Below are 20,351 nucleotides of genomic sequence, written 5' to 3'. Positions count from 1 at the left end.
GTTCCCCGGAAACACCCATCTGTGCTTTTCTACATACTACAAAAGTATTTTTATATAACATTAATAAACTTACACCGCGTGGTTTCAAATACTGTTTGGTTAAAAATGGGTTTATCTGCCACACCTATTGCACAACTACTGGAGCAAAATACCGAATTTATAAATATTGTATGAGAACCATCGAGAGCAGTTGTTTCCCGACCTCTCTATTGAACTGCGCACAGCTGGGTAGAGTTTGTTTACACAACAGCCATGGCAATCAGACTCAATAGTGAACATCACCGATAATACAAAAAGGTTACAGCTTCGGCTCTCTAGCTCACTGTTATCATTACAGCATGACGTTTCGATAGCATATTGACTATATTTTCATAATGCCGCGCTCGGAGGAGGAGAGGTTTTATATGACATGCAGGGCTGCTTATCTGTCTGTGTTCAGATCCAGCCTGGTTAATATGACTTCAAAAGATCAGCTGTGCACGGGTGAGCATAAAGCATCTCAGCATCTTTATACCTGTACTTTGATTGTTAATATAAAAGCTTACTATGACATATACGATTAATTAACATTACTTAGTTAATCATAATTCAAAGTTCAGAATTTATAAGATAATTTGCTTTTAATTATGAATGTAATGTATTCTTATATGTGACCCTGGACCACCAAACTTGTCATATGTGTTTTGAAAGATTTATACATCACCTGAAAGCTGAATTGATGAAAGATGAATTGTTGATGTTTACTTTGTTACAATAGGACAATATGTAGTGAGATAAAACAATTTGAAATTCTCCAATCTGAGGGCTAAAAAAAACTAAATACTGAGCAGATTATTATCCAAAATAACCATTATCCAGAAAAATTATCCAAATAATGTGCTTAGCAATGCACATTGCTTAAAATATACATATACAGTGCATCCAGAAAGTATTCCTAGCGCTGCACTTTTTTCACATTTTTTTAATGTTACAGCCTTATTTCAAAACGGATTCAACTAATTTAATAACTCAAAATTCTACACACAATACTCCATTATGACAATGTGAAAAAAGATTTTTTGAAATAGTTGCAAATTTATTAAAAATAAAAAACCTGAAAAGTAACATGTACATGGGTATTCACAGCCTTTGCTGTGAAGCAATAAATTGAGCTCAAGTCATTCTGTTTCCACAGATCATTCTTGAGAAATTTCAGCAGCTTAATAGGAGTTCAGCTGTGGTAAATTCAGTTGATGAGAATGATTTGAAAAGGCATACACCTGTCTATATAAGGTCCCAGGGTTGACAATGCATGTCAAAGCACAAACCAAGCATGAAGACAAAGCAATTGTCTGTGGAATTGCCTTCAAGACAGGGTTGTGTCGAGGCACATGGCTAGGGAATGTTACAGAAACATTTCCGCTGCTGTGAAAGTTTCCATAAGCACAGTGGCCTCCATCATCCGTAAGTGAAAGATGTTTGGAACCACCAGGACTCTTATTAGAGCTGGCCGGCCATCTAAGCTGGGTGGTCGGGGAAGAAGGCCCTTAGTTAGGGGGGTGATCAATAACCCGATGGTTACTCTGTCTGTCTGAGCTTCAGCATTCTACTGTGGAGAGAGGACAACCTTACAGAAGAACAACCATCTGTGCAGCAATCCACCAATCAGGCCTGTATGGTAGAGTTGCAAGACAGAAGGCATTCCCTGCCTGAAATTTACCAAAAGGCATCTGATTGACTCTCAGACCAAAAGAAACAAGAATTTTGAGGAAATAAATGAATTTAATCCATTTTGCAATAAGGCTGTTAAATAAAAAAATGTGGAAAAAGTGAAGCGATATGAATACTTTTTGGATGTGTGTGTGTGTGTGTGTGTGTGTGTGTGTGTGAGTGAGTGAGTGTGACAGTGTGTGTGTGTGTGTGACAGTGTGTGACAGTGTGTGAGAGTGTGTGACAGTGTGTGACAGTGTGTGACAGTGTGTGAGTGTGTGAGTGTGTGTGTGTGTGTGTGTGTGTGTGTGTGTGTGTGTGTGTGTGTGTGTGTGTGTGTGTGTGTGTGTGTGTGTGTGTGTGTGTGTGTGTGTGTGTGTGTGTGTGTGTGTGTGTGTGTGTGTGTGTGTGGTATATGTATGTATGTATGTATGTAGGTACAATAGGAAATACTTATAGAGCATGACTATTAATTAATATTTAATGCTTTCAGGCATATTATAATTTTGACACATGCAATGCTTTTTTGCACATTGTCAAAAATATACCTATGCAACATAGGACTGAATAAGAAAAATGAATACTTACTCTCTATTTACCCACCTGTAGTGTTTCCAAAGCTTTATGAGTTTCATTATTCTGTTAACCACAACATGATACGGAAGATGAACAGAAGATATTTTGAAGAAAGCGGAAAAACTGCATGTATAATAGGAAAAACAAATACTATGGAGGTCAATGACTAGAGGTTTCCCTTTAAAATATCTTCTTTTGACTTCAACAGAAGAAAAAAAAAGTCAAACATGTTTGGAACAAGTAAAGGATGAATACATTATGACAGAATTTAAGAGTTTTGGGTGAACTGTCCCTTTATAATAACTGTTATAGTCATTCGGTAAATAATATGTATAGGTTTTCTTTATCATCCCTCAGTTCTTCAGCAAGCAGGTAGAAACCCGTCACAGAAAGCTTTAGACAAATACTGGCCACCTGGAACCAAGAAGCTGAATTTTGATGATTTTTGTGAGATACTGAAAAAGGAAAAAACAGCAGAACCAGACCAGCTCATGACAATTTTCAAGAAATTTGACACAAATGGTGATGGATATATTTCACACGATGAGCTTAGCAGAATCCTTACTTCAGTAAGTGATAATATATTCAATTCTCTTTTCAAAAACATGCATGTATTATGCTTTAATCATTTCAGTCTTTTATTTTGATTTGTTTGTTTTAGTCTGGCGAAAAAATGTCACATAAAGAAGTGGATGAAATCTTTACTTTAGCAGATGTCAACAAAGATGGAAAATTAGACTACGCAGAGGTATGGTTTACAATTTTTTTTATGAGTAGGGTTGGTGTGTAATGTAAATACCATGGTCTGAAATAGAGCAATTGCATGCAAATGTCAACCTAAATAGTGAAACCCTTTTTTTTGTGTAGGCTTGTATTTTACAGTACTGTAAAAAGACTCATAAATATCTCTATTCATGTTTTCAAACAATTATGTTTGATTTACCAAAATCACAAAAGTACCAATTTCACATGTCACATCCATATCAGAGATGTGTCACATTTAAAACGAATATTTTTTCCTCATAAAAATAAAAATGTAAATTCAAATAAAATCAATTTTGTTCTATTGTGAACCAACTCTTATCCTTTTAGCAATTATTTCTTTGGTGTTGTGCTGTTTAATTCACAGAATTTCAACGAAGTATGTTGTATGCTGTAAACACGCAGAATTCATAACGTATGCTTTTATTCTTCAAATTCTTTAAAATATAAAACAAAAATTACAGATTGATATTTTTCTGATCCCAAAACTCTGTGGTTAGTTTGGTTTGGGAAAATATAAACAGATGTTTCAATATAATGTTAACATATACTTTCTGTATACATTAATGTTTTGAGATTGAACTTCAAATGTCACATCCATAACGCTGGAATTGGCCAATAGTCGAGAAGAATAAGACAGGCTGCTGTTCAGTTTTGCAGGCTGCTCGGGTCCACAGTAGAGAAATGTCAAGCAGCAGCACTGGAGAAGCTCGAGGCTGATGTCAAACTGAAGAGGCAGAACTTTGGCAGCCAGCTGAACACTCCACAGAGCTTAGAGTCCCAACCTGAGCCTCCATCTTCAGAATCGCAGCACAGAACAGAGCTGGAGCCCACGCAGAAGAAAGGTACAATGTGGTTTTATTTTTTAATGTCAACGCACCTCTTTTTCATGATTGTTTCCCTAAATTGCACTAAATGTTTATTGCATGTTATTGTTGTATTGAAATAAGGTCTTTTTATCATGTCATTTCTTTACATTAACATGTTTGAGCAACGTTTTAATTAATTTCTGAAAATATACAATAGAATGGGATAGAACAGAACAAAAATAAACTAGATTAAACTGGTTTACAATTGACATTTTGCTATCCTTCTAAAATGATGACTATGCCCTCAGTTAAAAATACCCCTCGTGTCCATCGATCTGGTAACTTCCACTGATCTGAGAACTCATTGATGATTTTTATCTGGAGAGACTTTAAAGGAAAATATTTTAAAATGCGAGTCCTTTAAAAGTAATTACATTTTTATTAAAAGTAAATCTATAAAAAAAACTTTTTAGATTTTTATTATTTATTGCTGTTGATGTCTTTTTTATTGTTATAAACATTTTTTTATTGTAGAAAATGGTTGTAATTTTTATCCATTTTTCCAATGACAGAGAAGCTGATATGGCAATAAGCTCAAAACTCTCTCTCTCTGTCTGAGAACAGTTGTTCACTTTGCATTGATTGTAACCAGTGGACATTTCTGTTACTAGGGAAATTTATTATGAATTGGAAACATATTTACCCATTTTGCACATCTATTTTTTCTGTTCAGTTTAATTTATCTATTTAATCTATTTAATCATCTATTTCAGTGTTTGTCAACCACGTACCTGGGGGACCACCAGCTCTGCACATTTTTCATGTCTCCTAACTTAACACACCTGATTCAGATCATCAGCTATTTAGAAGAGACTGAAAGACCTGTAACGGGTTTGACAGACAAAGCAGACATCCAAAACATGTAGTGTTGGATGTCCTTCAACACGGATCTATTTGATCATATGTATTGCTTTCAGTTAGTTTTTTTTTTCTTTTTTTCATCAAAAACATATACATATACATATATATATATATATATATATATATATATATATATATATATATATATATATATATATATATATATATATATATATATATATATATATATATATATATATATCTGTCTTTCCCCTATATGGGAATCTGAAATATATAAAATTATTGATAATACGTATTTTTAATTCTAATAGTTAAAAAAATAAATAGTTCTAATAGTTAAAAAAAAAGCTAATAGTTGTAAAATATAAATGGCTAAGAACATGCAGCGACTGAAAAATACATAGATTTTTAAAAAACTTAACAGTGAAACTAACAGATAATTAACTACTATGAATTTTGTCTTGGTTGTTACCCTGCACTTCAGGCTTCATCCTAAAATGTGACAGTAGTGTCAGCTCTCATTTATAGGTCAGTTTGCATGTGTGTGTTTATTTACAAAGGCAAACAAGCACACTTCAGTTTACATTCTTCAAACTACAGTCTGTTATATAGTAACTAATGGTTTAGCTATTGATCTCTCCTCATGTGTGATAACAAATGGACTCATTTAGATTTGTGCCATATATCATATTGTGAGCTCAATAGAGGATTTGTGTGGGAAGGACGTTTGAAAACCTTTTCATCAAGACAGTAATTTGTCATTATTATTAGTACGCGCAGGGTTAGTAAAGATTTATCAGAGGATTTTCTTTTACTTGCTGGTTTTCATATTTAAACTATATATATACAATTTCTTTATTGCGTGTAATGTGATTTTTCTTTGTTTTTGGCAGATCGCTCATTATCCAGACCATCATCAGCTCGCAGTCGACGGTCATCTTCATCCACAGCTATCACTATGGGCATCGGTGGCATTAAGACTGGCAGACTGGCAGAACCCAAATCTTTACAGGTACCAGATGCATTGTGAGAGTGCCAGTTGTTTTATTGTTTGTATTTTTGTTTGTTGGTTTGTTTGTTTTTTTGACAGCTTAAAATCTGAAGGGAATAAGTTCCAGAATGCTTGTATTCAATTATATCATATTTTAATAATTATATTACTAAACAAATAATTTTTAAACCGTTTGTCTCTAAAAGGTACTGTAACTGGCTAAATTTTAATAAAATGTAGTTCTAAAAAAAGAATCCCTGAAGTGTTTTTAAACATGCAGATTCACGTGGGGTTTTTATTTATTTATTGCAGGAAATAACATTTGGGCAGAATAACAATTATTTCTGTGTTGTTTATAATCAGATTTATTCTATGCACTAAATACTGAAGTAAAGTTAAAATATTGTTAATATGTTGCCTAAAATTATTATGAACATTGCATTGAAATTGAAGAAATTTCATAGGGTGACACGGTGGCTTAGTGGTTCGCACTGTTGCCTCACAGAAAGAAGGTTGCTGGTTCAGGTCAGTTGGCATTTCTGTGTGGAGTTTGCACGTTCTCCCCGTGTTCGCGGGGTTTACCTTCAGGTACTCCAGTTTCCCTGACAGTCCAAAGACATGCGCTATAGGTGAATTGAATATACCAAATTCTTCGTAGTGTATTTGTGTGAACAAGTGAGTATGAATGTTTTCCAGTACTGGGTTGCAGCTGGAAGGGCATCCGCTGTGTAAAACATATGCTTCAGTTGGCGGTTCATTGCACTGTGGCGACACCTGATGAACAAAGGGACTAAGCTGAAGCAAAATGATGACAGTAAATATTATTTTACTAGGTATTTTCTAAGACACTTTTAGCTTTAAGTGACATTTAAAGAACTAGGATAACTAGGATAATTAGGTTAACTAGGCAGGTTAGGGTATTTAGGCAAGTTATTGTATAATGATGGTTTGTTCTGTAGAAAATCGAATAATAATATAGCTTAAAGGGGCTAATAATTTTGACCTTAAAATGGTATTTAAAATATTTAAAACTACTTTTGTTCGAGGCGAAATAAAACAAAAAACTTTTTCCAGAAGAAAAAATATTATCAGACATGCTGTGAAAATTTCCTTGCTTTGTTAAACATCATTTGGAAAAAAAAATTTAAAAGTTTTTTTTATTTTTATTTATTTAAAGGGGGGCTAATAATTCTGACTTCAGCTGTATATAATATAACATTTTAAAATAATATACTTTTTAAATTAAAATTAAATGTGTTTTAAAGAAGGAAACTAATACATAAATAAGTACAGTATTATTTACAGTACATTTGGGATGATACCCATCTGAAACTGAACCATCTGAACAGCTTCCTATCTAGGAATATCCATTTTGCCTACAAGCTAAACTTTGTCTAAGCTCAAGTGCCTTACGGGCAGCTATACATTTGCTGTGTTTTTGTTGTATCGAAGCCTTTTGGTAGCAAATTTTCACCTGGTCGATACGAGTGCAGCTCTGCTATTGATCTCCTTCCCTTTGTTTGCACTCTTTTTGACTTTAACCTCAGCTGGTTTGCTTTACAACTGAAAAATAATGACCGAACTCGTCAAAGCAAAGAGGTTGGAAAAAAAACTAGATGCTCTTGGGTGAGGAAAGTTCTATTGCCCGCTGCATTACCTGAGCCAGGAGCTTGATAATTGGGTGTAGGGATTGGAAAGGGTCAGGCTGTGCGTTTTTATGGTGGCTCGCGGTCTCTGTGTAAGACTTTAAATTACTGAGGTTTCTGGGAGGTGACAGGGCAGTGTATTAGTCCAGCCGAGTGACCCATCTCCTTGGGACACTACATCAGGGCCTTTTAAAGTAGACATTCGCCTCGGGCGCTTTTCTTCATTTTGATTCGGGGTGGACAAACCACCCAAGTGTTATGATTTGATCCTTAACACGTTTCACAACCCAGCATAAATTCTGGAAGGAAATTGCTTTTGTTGAAGAAGTGTCATTTCAGGAACATGTTTTTAGCACTCGGAAAAGAAGCATAAACCAATTCTAAACATTAAAAGGCCTCTGTGGCACCCGAGGACAAGGTTTATTTCCCAAAACTACTCTCTGATGGGGCTGTTTGTCTCAGATTTTTGATTACTTGGTGATTTAAAGTGTATTTGCCGTAACATTTTAGCTGGACCTTAACAACAGCAGTTAAAAAGAGAACAAAGACTTGTTTTAGACAAGGATTTATGGCCTTCCTCAGGGTTTACTTTTAATTATATTATATGTGTGTGTGTGTGTATGTGTTATGAATTTTGATGGTTTGTGTTAAAATGTTGCCATGATACATTTATTATTTATATGATAAAAACAATCTGTTACTGTTTTGTTCCTCATATGTATTTGAATGGCTTTGTTTTAGCTAAGATGTGATAATAACGCCACCTTGTGGTTGTATGTTTCATCTCGTGTTTTCATTTCATTTTTCTGATCATCTTGTCTGAACGTAGCATGAATTGTGACGTTTTCTACTGTGTTTTATTACGGATAGGATTGGCATCATACTTTTATGAGAGGCTGTTTTTATATGGAAGACGATGGATCGATTATTTCTCTCCAGTATCGCCTCCATGTTCCTCAAACTACCAGTGTCTACCTGACCATACAACCCCTCAACCTTAGCCCGATTCCTGGTAAATTTATTGTACCAACGCATACAGTTTAAAACCAAATTAACTGAATGTTCAGTTATTTCTGTTATTTAAAATACCCAAATAATATTTATTGTTGTAGTATTTTCAACTTTGTGTGTATTGTATGCTGCAGACAAGCCTTCACCATGGATGTGTGTGGACACAGCTCTCTATGTGCTGACGGGAAACGAGACAAAAGAAGATTCAAACTTGGTTTGTTTTACCGAGTTAAGAGATAAGGAGGTAAGTAAATGTGTTACTGTATATCTCTTCCGTGTCTAAACTTGAAATTATGTCAATTATGTTTCTGCTTGTGTTTAAAGAGTTTTTCATCCATGACATGCTGTAAGTGGGTAATTTCTTTTTCGTTTTGATATGGTAACTTAAAGTAGTTTTATATGTACTTTTAAAAAAATTCAATGTGTGTTAGTGTTATTACATTGTTCTGTCTCAAGGTGAGTTTATAATTATTAATGGATGTTCAAAACATAATGTAAATAACTTTAACATCATTTTTCTGCTAAAATTTACAAATACATGAGCAATTCCGTGCAAATGTCAACCTTGCCATGAAAAAAATAAAATTTTCACCAAAATGCGAAAACCATTTCTGGGTTTTTTTTGCAAGCAAGTATTTTACAGTACTTTAGAAATATTCAAAAATGCATCTGTCAGTGTTTTCAAACTATTTTACTTAATTTATTAAAGTCACACAAGTGACAATTTCACATCTGTCCCACTTTTTCCTCTTAAATGTAAAAATATTAAATAATATAAAAACCAATCTTTTTTTTCTTTGTCATTTTAAGTACAAAACATGTTTACAAATTGATATTGTTCTGGTCCCTTAACTCTGTGGTCAGTTGTTCTGGAAAATAAAAACAAATGTTTCAATATAATATTAACAAATACTGCCGGTGTGACTTTATGTTTTGATTTTTTACTGCAAGTGTCACATCCATAACGCTGGAATTGCTCACATACATTTCCATGCCTTCTGTCAATCAAATGATGCTAATTTAACTATGATGCAAATGATGCAACTAATTCATTATCAAAAGGTGGAAAGTGAAAAATGTGTTGCTAATTTCCTTTATGTTGGTGACTTTTTTTTTTTCTCCAGTTGAACATTTAAAAAAGACATTTTGCTAAAATAATAAATTATCATAATTTATAATAAATACAGTCAACATCTACTGACACTTTAAAAATAAAAAATATATATATAGACAGTTAAAACAAACTTGGAGATAGATAAAGCCAAAACTAAGTATGTGCAAGAAACATTATTTACATTATTTTTTTATTATTATCTTTAATATCTCAAAATACATTTTTTTGTGTCAGTATCAATTTAAATAAAAGCAGTAAATGTATGTGTTATAAAAAGTATATTTTGCATTTTCCTTTTTTACACTTATTTATGTGTTGGCATTACTGTATTGAAGTTGTTTATGCACCCTATATGTACACTTGCTGTTCATTTGTGTGACGCTTGAAGACTTTAATGTCTGCAGACTGATAGCCAACAGTCTCTTCTGTTAAAGCCACAATAGGGAAATTAGGGTTAGAGATGTTTGCTTGTGTGTTTGTTTTTTGTTTTTGTTGTTGACTATTGTTTTTCTGTTTTGTGCAAATTTATAAAAATAAATTCCTATGAATAACGTATTTAAAAAAATGAAAAAAAGGTATATTAAATGCAAACAAAGCATCGACTTTAATGTTTCAAATATCTTTTTATGAAAATAAAATGACAATATATGGGTAAAAATAAATAAAGTTGCTGAACATAAATTTATAATATTTTTAAAAATAATTCTAAAACACACATACACAAGCACACAAAGGCAAAAAAGTTTGAACTGAAATGTTGGCTCATTTAGGTTTTATTCACATTGTTACATTTTAAAACAGCAAAAATTATATGTGTTCTGTTTGAATAGAGGTTTTTGTGGAGGGGAGAGCTCAGCGCCGGCTCATATCTGCTTATGCCCTTCACCACCGGCTGCAGACTGAAGAGAATGCGGAAGAACAGCCCTAAAACTGCTCAACTAGTCAACCGCGTGCAGTCTGGAGAGCTGGAGCTAACCAAAGAGTTCAAGTTAGTCAATTCGAATCTCAACCCTGACATATTTAGAGTGAGGTTTAGGTCCAGGGCCCAATAAAAGTTCACTTTGTTTAATACTCGATGTGCAAAGATGCTGTACTGTTTTGTTCCACAGGGCGGTGTTGTCTGACATCTTTGAAGTGATTGATTTGGATGGCAGTGGTCTGCTGAGTCTAGAAGAATACAATTTCTTTGAGCAGAGAACCAGTGGAGAGAAATGTGATGAGGATGCGTGGGCTATCTGTAAAGGTTTTTGTATAAATACACCCTGGATATAAAGTTAACACAATATAGAGTCACAATAGAGCCAGACGCTTTTAGCTTTGCATTAATCAAATGATACAACTAATTAATTAACTGTTTCTTAAAGGGGTAGTTTACTCAAAAATGAAATTTTGCTGTTAATTTACTTTATGTTGGTGACTTATTTCTTGTTCTTTAGTTGACCTTTTAAAGAAGACTTTAAGCTAAAACAAAACAAGTCAACAGCTACTGGCACTTTAAGAATAAAAAAGTATACAGACAAAACTAATTTAATACCTGCGGATCTTGGAGATACATAAAGCAAAAATTAAAGTATTATTATATAATTATTAATTAATTTAAATTATTTACCTTTAATCCATAGACTTAAAAAATAATTCTGAAATATTTTTTAAAATGTTCTACTAAAGAAGAATGTCTCCTACAAACAAAGTATTTTCTTCCTGACAATGAGTAAATTAAAAGAATATGGTCATATTTGTTTGGGTATATAAAGATACCCTTCCCAAATACTGCAGTAAAAAGTTACAGTGTATTTCTAATTTAATTAGCTTAAACTGAACTGTAAAAATAAAAACAGCAGTGAATACTGAAATTTAAGAAATAAAAATGATATTTCATTAAGCCTACAAGCTTCCCAGAAAAGTCATTTTCCAGCTTTTTAAATAGTTTTTAAATTGTTCTCCTAAAAATCAATCACACATTCTAAAATCATTTACTCTTTCCAAATATGCAATATATTTTAGTTTTCTTGCAGACGTAAATATTCAGAATTTCTGAATATTTCAGAATTTATAATACCATGCATTCCTACAGTAATACTTCTAAAAAAAAACATAAACCTGACCTTTATCTGCTGCTAAAATCTCAGATGACCCAGACAGTGATTCATATTTTATGAATCGTAAAAATAGCGAGTCTGTGCCATGAGCCCAGAGACTGTAGTGTACACTATGCATTTTAAAAGATTATCTAAAATGTATAATAAAGTGAATAAATACCACTCTTGTCTGTTAAGAAGAGTTTCCTTTGTTTAAATAAGTAGAGCCCTGTATCTTAAAGCAGTTTACCTTACATCACAACACAATTGATTTATTTGGCTATTCTTAAAAGAAAGTTTTGAATTAGTCTTTAATAGCATTGCTTTCATCCAAATCCAAGTAAATAACTTCTAATCCAGCAGTTGTTTTTATAACATTATGTCTTGTCATACAGAAAACTTCGACACTAAGAAAAATGAGTTAACTAGACAAGGTTTCTTGGAGCTTAACCTGATGGAGGCGAATGATCGCGAGGGAGACCCTAGTGACTTGTGGCTCACCCTGGAGGCCATGGGCTACAACCACAGCTTGGAGATGGTGGAGGTAAGAAAGTCTTCAAGCTTTTACTCTTAAAAAACATCTAGGCGATTTAGCTAATTAAAACAAGACTTTTAAAACATTTTAAACCAGTTTCAAGTCTTATTTGCAAGGGTTTGGAGAACACATTTACTATTATTACTACACACTTACTTATGACTTACATCACATATCTTTTGAAATAACTTCTCTGCATCATTAGACTGATTTTGTTTTGGAAGGTCTTCTAAAAAAGTTTACATTTAAAAAAAACGTAATTTTTTTTAATTAACATTGCTGCAGCCCCTCTTTTTAAACGGTGCTTGAAATAATTCATTCAGGGCTCTGGGTTCTAAAGGCCCCTTCTTTCTTAGCATCTTCCTGCTTTGATTGGTCAGATGCCTCTCTATTGTGATCGGTCTATTGCTTACAGCATATGCTAGAAGTTAAAAGCACTTTAGAATATTTCATTTTCAGCTCCAGAGGCTTCCTGTGGATTTGAATACAGTACGCTCCAAAACAACACTTAGGCCTAAAATGATTTATGTATTCAGATTGCGTATCAAATTTCCATCCCTTTGAATCAAATAGCCTACTTTTAACGTAATTGAAGCTTTAAGTGATTGTATATTTGTTAGATAAACATAAATGAAACAAATAAGAACAAGAATTATGTATTTATATCAATAAATCCAGTGTGTTTTAAATGCGTTTTATTTATTCATCTATAGCAGGGGGCACCAATCTCGTTCCTCGATTGTGTTCCTTGATTAAACAGAATGAATCCTTAAAATTAAATTCTAAGGAATCTGACAACACACATTAAATAAACTGACAAATGAAATAAAATCTAAAGGTTACAAACAGTTAGTGATAAACTTTATCTTGATTCTTTATTATTATTCTTATTTATTTATTTATTTATTTATTTTTTGAGTGATACAAACAAAAACAAGGATGTTGGTTTTAGCATAACAATTGAGTCCTCATGCAACTGGAAATGCTTGTTAAGTTAATTTGCTTTAGCTGCACATAAGACAGTGTAATTGTCAACACCAGAAGCCAAACTCTTTCAGGCTTTACAACTACAGCCTTTGATGTTCAAAGCAGATTGTGTCTGTGGGTATCCACTGAAAGCCAAAACTATATAACTTTGTGCAGGAAATAAATCTGGAAACCCTGATGAATCCTTTTCAGGTAAATTTGGTTTTATATGCACACATTCGTTCAGTTTCTAACAGTGAAAATTTTTTCTTTTATTATTTTAGTCCTATATTGCATGCTACTTTAAATACACAGTCTTAAATCACATGTAAATCACATTCAAAACAACATTACCCCTTTTTAATTGACTGTAAATAATGTTGTACTTTGATAGTCATTAGCTGCTAATATGATTTCCCTATTTAGAATTTGCAAACAATACTTAAAAAATGTATTATTAAAAAAGTCAGAATGTGCAAATATAATACCAACTTTACCCCAAGATGAATCTTTTTAGAAAGTTCAGACTCATAATTAATTCAATTGTTTCTGGATTTTAATCTTCGGATTTTTTTGGAATCCACCGCATTACACACTACATAAAACATATCAGTAAAAGCGTAATAGGAGCGCTTTCATCTTGATGTGTGTGTTCTTCTTTTTCCCTGACAGTCCTGTCCATTTGTCATTGATGTCTACTGTGAGGATGTCAAAGCAACTCTTCAGGCAGTTCATTTGGATTCTGGGGTGAAGATGTTGAATTCTGCTGTACAGAGATCCATCACGTCCAAAGCAGAGGCTAAAGCTCTGAAGGGCCATGAGAATGTGCTTGTTTACACATACAAAGGAGAGAGCAGGATTTCATCAGTCATTGCTAATAAGGTGGGTTGGTTAATGTTTTTGTTTTTTTGGTTGTTTTTTTTTATGTGAAGAATTAATTTGGGTTGGAAATCAATGCATGAGATCTGTCTCTCAGTTAAAAAGCCTTTAAGAAGTACTAGTAGGCCTCACATTTGTGCTTTTTGCACTTAACATTCAATGAGAATAGCACAAATAAGTAAACCTCCTGTTGTTTGGAAAGCTTTATAGAGAAAGGAGGACTCAACATGAGTCGAATTTCAATGTTCTGATCTGCCATTACACAGACAAAGTCAGTTCAAAGGCACTTTAAGCAGATGGAAGGAAATAGAAACTGCAATATTTAGTGGTCCTAATTCTGAAATAAGTTCTGTTTAAAAGTTTGAGGTCTTCAAGGTTTTTTTTATTGAATTTACTTCAAGGGTGCAAATGTTTATAAAGAGACCGCAGAGGAGGGGGTGGGGGTAGTTGAATTGATATATGTCATTATTGTAAATTCAGCCTTTATGTTTTGGTGATTTAAAAAATGTACTCTCAGTTTATTACAAGATTTTTATACCATAATATACAACACCAACCCAGACAATATATCACTTTAAGCTATTAAAATGTAAATAAAAGTAACTTCTTTGACAAAAGGCTGCATATGTTAGGTTGACAAAAATATCTATAATACAACTACAAATATTCGAATTATTATTGCAATTTATAATAATTATATTGTATTTCTGTCTCGTAAGCCTTCAGTAATCATTTTAATGTACTGATCTGATGCTCAATCAATAATCAGTGTGATACTTTTATAGAATGTTAAAAAATACAATCTTTATCAATTATTTGATCAATGTAAGGCATCCTCACAGAATAATAGATTTGTATGATTTTTGTATGTATTTTACTGTGCATAAACAGTCAGGTCCATAAATATTGGGACATTGACACAATTTTAACATTTTTGGCTCTATATACCAACACAATGAATTTAAATGAACAAACAAGATGTGCTTTAACTGCAGAATGTAAGCTTTAATTTGAGGGTATTTACATCCAAATCAGGTGAACGCTGTAGGAATTACAACGGTTTGCATATCTGCCTCCCACTTGTTAAGGGACCAAAAGTAATTGGACAGAACAAAAATCATAAATCAAACTTTTACTTTTTAATACTTTGTTGCAAATCCTTTGCAGTCAATTACAGCCTGAAGTCTGAAATGCATAGAAATCACCAGACGCTGGGTTCCATCACTGGTGATGCTCTGGCAGGCCTCTTCTGCAACTGTCCTCATTTCCTAATTTTCCATGGGGCATTTTCCTTTCAGTTTTGTCTTCAGCAAGTGAAATGCATAGTCAGTTGTATTCAGGTCAGGTGATTGACATGGCCATTGCATAACATTTCACTTTTTTCCTTCAAAAACTCTTTAGTTGCTTTTGCAGTATGCTTTGGGTCATTGTCCATCTGCACTGGAAGCGCTGTTTAAATGAGTTCTGAAGCATTTGGCTGAATATGAGCAGATAATATTGCCCGAAACACTTCAGAATTCATCCTGCTGCTTTTGTCAGTAGTCACATCATCAATAAATACAAGAGAACCAGTTCCATTAGCAACCCTACATGACCACGCCATGACACTACCACCATCATGCTTCACTGCTTAGAATCATGAGCAGTTTCTTTCTTTCTTTAAACTCTTCCCATCACACTAGTACAAGTTGATCTTGATCTCATCTGTCCATAGGATGTTGTTTCAGAACTGTGAAGAATGTTCCAAACAGTTGTTTTGGCCAAGCCTAATGTTTTTGCTATCTCTCTGATGAGTTTGTTTTGTTTTTTCAGCCTAATGATGGCTTGCTTGACTGATAGGGATGGCTCTGGCGATCTCATCTTGAGAGTTAACCACAAGAGATTCCAAATTCAAATAGCCAGTTGAAATGAACTCTGGACCTTTTATCTGCTCATAGTAATTAGGATAATGAGAGAATAACACACACCTGTGGAACATGGAACAGCTGAAAAGCCAATTGTCCCATTACTTTTGGTCCCTTAACAAGGCGTAGGAACATGGAAACTGTTGTAATTCCCACACCGTTCACCTGATTTGGATGCAAATACCCTCAAATTAAAGCTGACAGTTGTTTCGTTTTAAATCCATTGTGTTGGAGTATAGAGCCAAATATTTTAGTATTGTGTCGATGTCCCAATATTCATGGACCTGACTGTATGTCACATTTCCTATACTTTTGTAAAGTAATGATTATAAAACATTATATCTGCAGTGTTTTGACTGATTTTGACCTTTTTTATATCAATCTCTGTTGCTACTATAGTCCAATCAGAAGGTGACGGTGCACATCAGCAATGAGCAAAGCAAAAACTTTGTGAGCAGCAGAGGCATGAGTGTGTTTGCAGTGGAGGTTCCTGCTAGAACTAAAATGGTGAGACTTTTATCTCTCAAAATCCAAACATTCAGCTTGTTTTTTTTTTTCTGTAGATGCATGATAGGGTGCATTCATGCTTTGTTTTCCATTCTCAATTCAAACAAATAAAAACCCAGCTAGAGTGTGGCTTCGTAAATAGACAGGCACTTAAATGTGCATATAAACTGAATATCTTTAATGCTTTGTGTCTTGTTTTGGTCTCTGTTTAGGTTTGTCAGCACGTCATGGCTTTAAACGATCAACAGGAGTGGACTTACAACTGCACTGAGAGCATTATACCAAGTTTGTAAATGCTGCAGTTGTGACATTTATTATGAGGCAACAAAGAAAGTAGTAACATAATATTGTTTGCTTGTTATAACTATTGCAAACATTAATAATAGTTTTCAGATTTGTTTATTGTTCCTTTCAGCAAAATGCAATCATGATTTTCATTTGTTTTTGTAAATAAAGCAGTTTATATTTTATTTTTATTTGTTTTGCATTTTTATTATTTTGTTATGTGTTTTTAATGTAATATTTTTTTTGGTTTCTGTTAGCATTGTGCAAGTCGCTTCGAGAGATTGTGTGCACTCCTCTAATGAATTTGCGTAAGTTTCAAGTGAGTCAATTTTAAGAATAGAATAGAATGTAGGGTTTAAATTTAATAAAAAGTGAAAAGGTATGAGAGCGAGCTTTAAATGTGAGTCTACTCCATCACTCCTGTCATTACTTATTTGAATTGAACAGAAGGAATTTCAGACTATCTTTTTATTTGTGATGACAGCTTGGTTGCATATATAAACATACTAAAATGGGAATCTTAAATGGTTATATTAAATTCAAAAATTTTATTAAATGTTGCTGAATCAACCTAAATATATCAGGCTAATACATCTTTATGATTGATTATATTTATTTATTATTCATAAGCTAGTTCATGTTGACATTACATAATGTGTAAGTTTGTGTAAATAACACAAACTGAGATTTCGAGCATTATCCTGGCAGTGAGTAGCCCAGTTCTATCAGTCAACCATACAGTCCAAATTCTGGAGTGTTATAGACACAGACCTAAATTTTATTCGCCCTTGGCCTTTAGCACGACCTGTAGGTTTAAGCTTCTATTTTTAACTTTCAGTCAATTATTTTGCCCTTTGACTTTCATTACTGTAACTGTAGAACAAGGCACTAAAGGTCACATGACATGTGAGGAGTATTTAAACTGCGTTGATTTTCTCTTCATTTCACTCACAAACAAAGTTGACTTTACTCCATACTTTGAGATTCGCATGTTATTAAATTGTGATACTGTACAATCTGTTTGTCTTGCATTTGAGACTACTAGTTTCCAGCATGGCTTTTAACCTGTATTTGTCTAAGAAACCTGCAACATCATGATAGCATGCAGACTTTGCATCATGTAAACTTTGTTCTCCTTTGAATGGATTCTGGGCAAAACTTTGTTGCAATATACAAACAAAACTCTGACCCAGAGCTCTAGCTCTACAAACTAGAGTTTATCGTATCCCTACATTTTTTAACAGCAGGCTAAAACAGTAGGTGCTTGAATTTAGTGTGTGTGTGTGTGTGTTTGTGTGTGTGTGTTGTGTGTGTGTGTGTGTGTGTGTGTGTGTGTGTGTGTGTGTGTGTGTGTGTGTGTGTGTGTGTGTGTGTGTGTGTGTGTGTGTGTGTGTGTGTGTGTGTGTGTGTGTGTGTGTGTGTGTGTGTGTGTGTGTGTGTGTGTGTGTGTGAGTGAGTGTGTGAGTGAGTGTGTGAGTGAGTGAGTGAGTGAGTGTGAGTGAGTGTGTGTGAGTGAGTGAGTGTGTGTGTGAGTGAGTGAGTGAGTAGTGAGTGTGTGTGTGAGTGAGTGAAATGTGTGTTTTTATACGATGCTAAATTAATTTGAGAATATTATGTTTGTGTCCGTTGGCATTTCTGTGTGGATTTTGCATGTTCTCCCCTTATTCATGTGGGTTTCCTCCGGGAGCTCTGGTTTCCCCCACAGTCAAAAGACATGCTCTGTAGTTGAATTGGGTAAGCTAAAATGTCCGTAGTGTATGTGTGTGTAAATGAGAGTGTATGGGTGTTTCCCAGTGATTGGTTGCAGCTGGAAGGGCATCCGCTGCATAAAACATACGCTGGATAAGTTGGTGGATCTTGATTTATTAAGAGACTGAGCTGAATGGAAAATTAATGAATGAACATTGAATATTGTTGAACACAAAAGAAGATATTTTGAAGAATGTTGTAAACCGGAAACTATTGACTTTTGTAGCATTTGTTATTCCTAATATGAATGTCAATCCTTACCGATTTCCATCATTCTTCAAAATATTTTTAATGTTCAACAAATAAAACTGTTTTGGATCCACTTAAGTGGAGTAATTAGTCAGTATTATTTACTTATACATAAATTGTCACTTTAACATCATACCAACAGCTTATTTTTGTGAGTTAAATTATTAAATAGACGCAGCTTATAATGTGATGTTTGCATAAAAACTAATTACAAAAAGATTATATAAGAGTTCAAATAATTTGGTTATTCTTAACTTAAAAAAAACATTACAATAAATAAAATTTAGATTAAAATGAATAATCAACATTCAATCCATTTAATGAATTTATTCAATAATTTTCTTTTTGGCTTTATTATTCCCTTTATTAATCTGGGGTCGCCACAGTGAATTGAACCACCAACTTATCTAGCATATATTATTACACATCAGATGCCCTTCCAGCTGCAACCCAGCACTGGGAAACACCCATACACTTGCATTTACACACATACACTACGGCCAATTTAGCTTATTCAGTTCACTTATGCCAATGTCTTTGAACTGTGGGAAAAAACTATGGAATCAGTTTAGTCTCAAAAGAAATTCATGCAAAAGACACGATGTACACATGCGTAGCCAAATTCACGTGCATAAAATCAAATTCACGTGTGTAAAATATTTATTTATATTCACAAAAAATTTTCACGTGCTCAAAATAAAAATACATTTTCATAAAATACGTTTCACAAATGCAAAACACCATTTGCAAATGTATAAGAGTGTACAAAAAGTTTTGAATGTTTAAAACTTGCGAGTTTATCCTGAATGAGAATGTGCAAATCCTCTTTCACGTACGACTCCCCCTGGATACGTGTGTGAGTATTTTTGAGACTTTCCTGCCAGAGGCAGGGTAACTCGTACTTTTCAGCCAATCGGATGAGAGCTGTAGTCAATGACACCAACTCTGCGCTTCATTTGCGCAGACTGTTTCTCTCCAGCATGGCGAACGGAGAAAGCAGCTGTCGCAGTCGCACTTTTTTTCATTTATTTAATTATTTGACCATAGCCTCACTCTTTTTATCCATTTTTTGCAGCAGCTTATTTATTGTCTCGCAGCCTCACGAGCAGAATGTAGCCTGCAGAATGATATAATATCATTCCGGTAAAGCATCATTTAAAATGATTATTTATATAATTATTACGGAATAATAGGGTATATTCTACATATTATATTACTAAAGCACAACAGCAGCTTGTTTACATTCATTGGATATAATCCGGGCCGGAGTGGGACTCCTTTTCAGCCCTGGAGTTTCAAGCCTTTGACCGGCCCACCTCAGTTCACGACCAATGACTGTAAAACGACTGACTATATTAAAATAAGGTCATTTCCAATTCAGTTTCTAATTACACTATTAAGTCTTTTTAAAGAAAACAGCTGCTTTATAACTTCAAATGTTCAACAACCCTACAGTTTTATATGTCTTAACAATAAAAATGAAAAAAAAAAAGATTCTGCTCGTGAGACTGCGAGACAATAAATAAGAAGAGCCGAGCTGCTGCAAAATAATGAATAAAAAGAGTGAGGCTATGGTCAAATAATTAAATAAATGAAAAAAGTGCGACTGCGACAGCTGCTTTCTCCGTTCGCCATGCTGGAGAGAAACAGTCTGCGCAAATGAAGCGCAGAGTTGGTGTCATTGACTACAGCTCTCCTCTGATTGGCTGAAAGGTACGA

General features: G+C 33.9%; 1 protein-coding gene across 1 annotated transcript; it reads left to right on the top strand.

Moving 5' to 3' along the window:
• Positions 1 to 241: 241 nt before the first annotated feature.
• On the top strand, positions 242 to 17,033 carry efcab7 (EF-hand calcium binding domain 7). The gene is given in 13 exon segments (NM_001002120.1): positions 242 to 483; positions 2,623 to 2,834; positions 2,927 to 3,013; positions 3,680 to 3,872; positions 5,612 to 5,730; positions 8,226 to 8,367; positions 8,501 to 8,610; positions 10,311 to 10,468; positions 10,590 to 10,723; positions 11,954 to 12,102; positions 13,732 to 13,941; positions 16,242 to 16,349; positions 16,562 to 17,033. Coding segments are annotated over 13 exon segments (1,812 nt in total). The 5' UTR covers positions 242 to 374; the 3' UTR covers positions 16,643 to 17,033.
• Positions 17,034 to 20,351: the final 3,318 nt, after the last annotated feature.

The sequence above is a fragment of the Danio rerio genome, chromosome 6 (genome assembly GCF_049306965.1).
Source record: "Danio rerio strain Tuebingen ecotype United States chromosome 6, GRCz12tu, whole genome shotgun sequence".
Taxonomy (NCBI): domain Eukaryota; kingdom Metazoa; phylum Chordata; class Actinopteri; order Cypriniformes; family Danionidae; genus Danio; species Danio rerio.
Note: the sequence above shows the minus strand (reverse complement) of the source record. Positions and strands in the feature narration are given on the sequence as shown.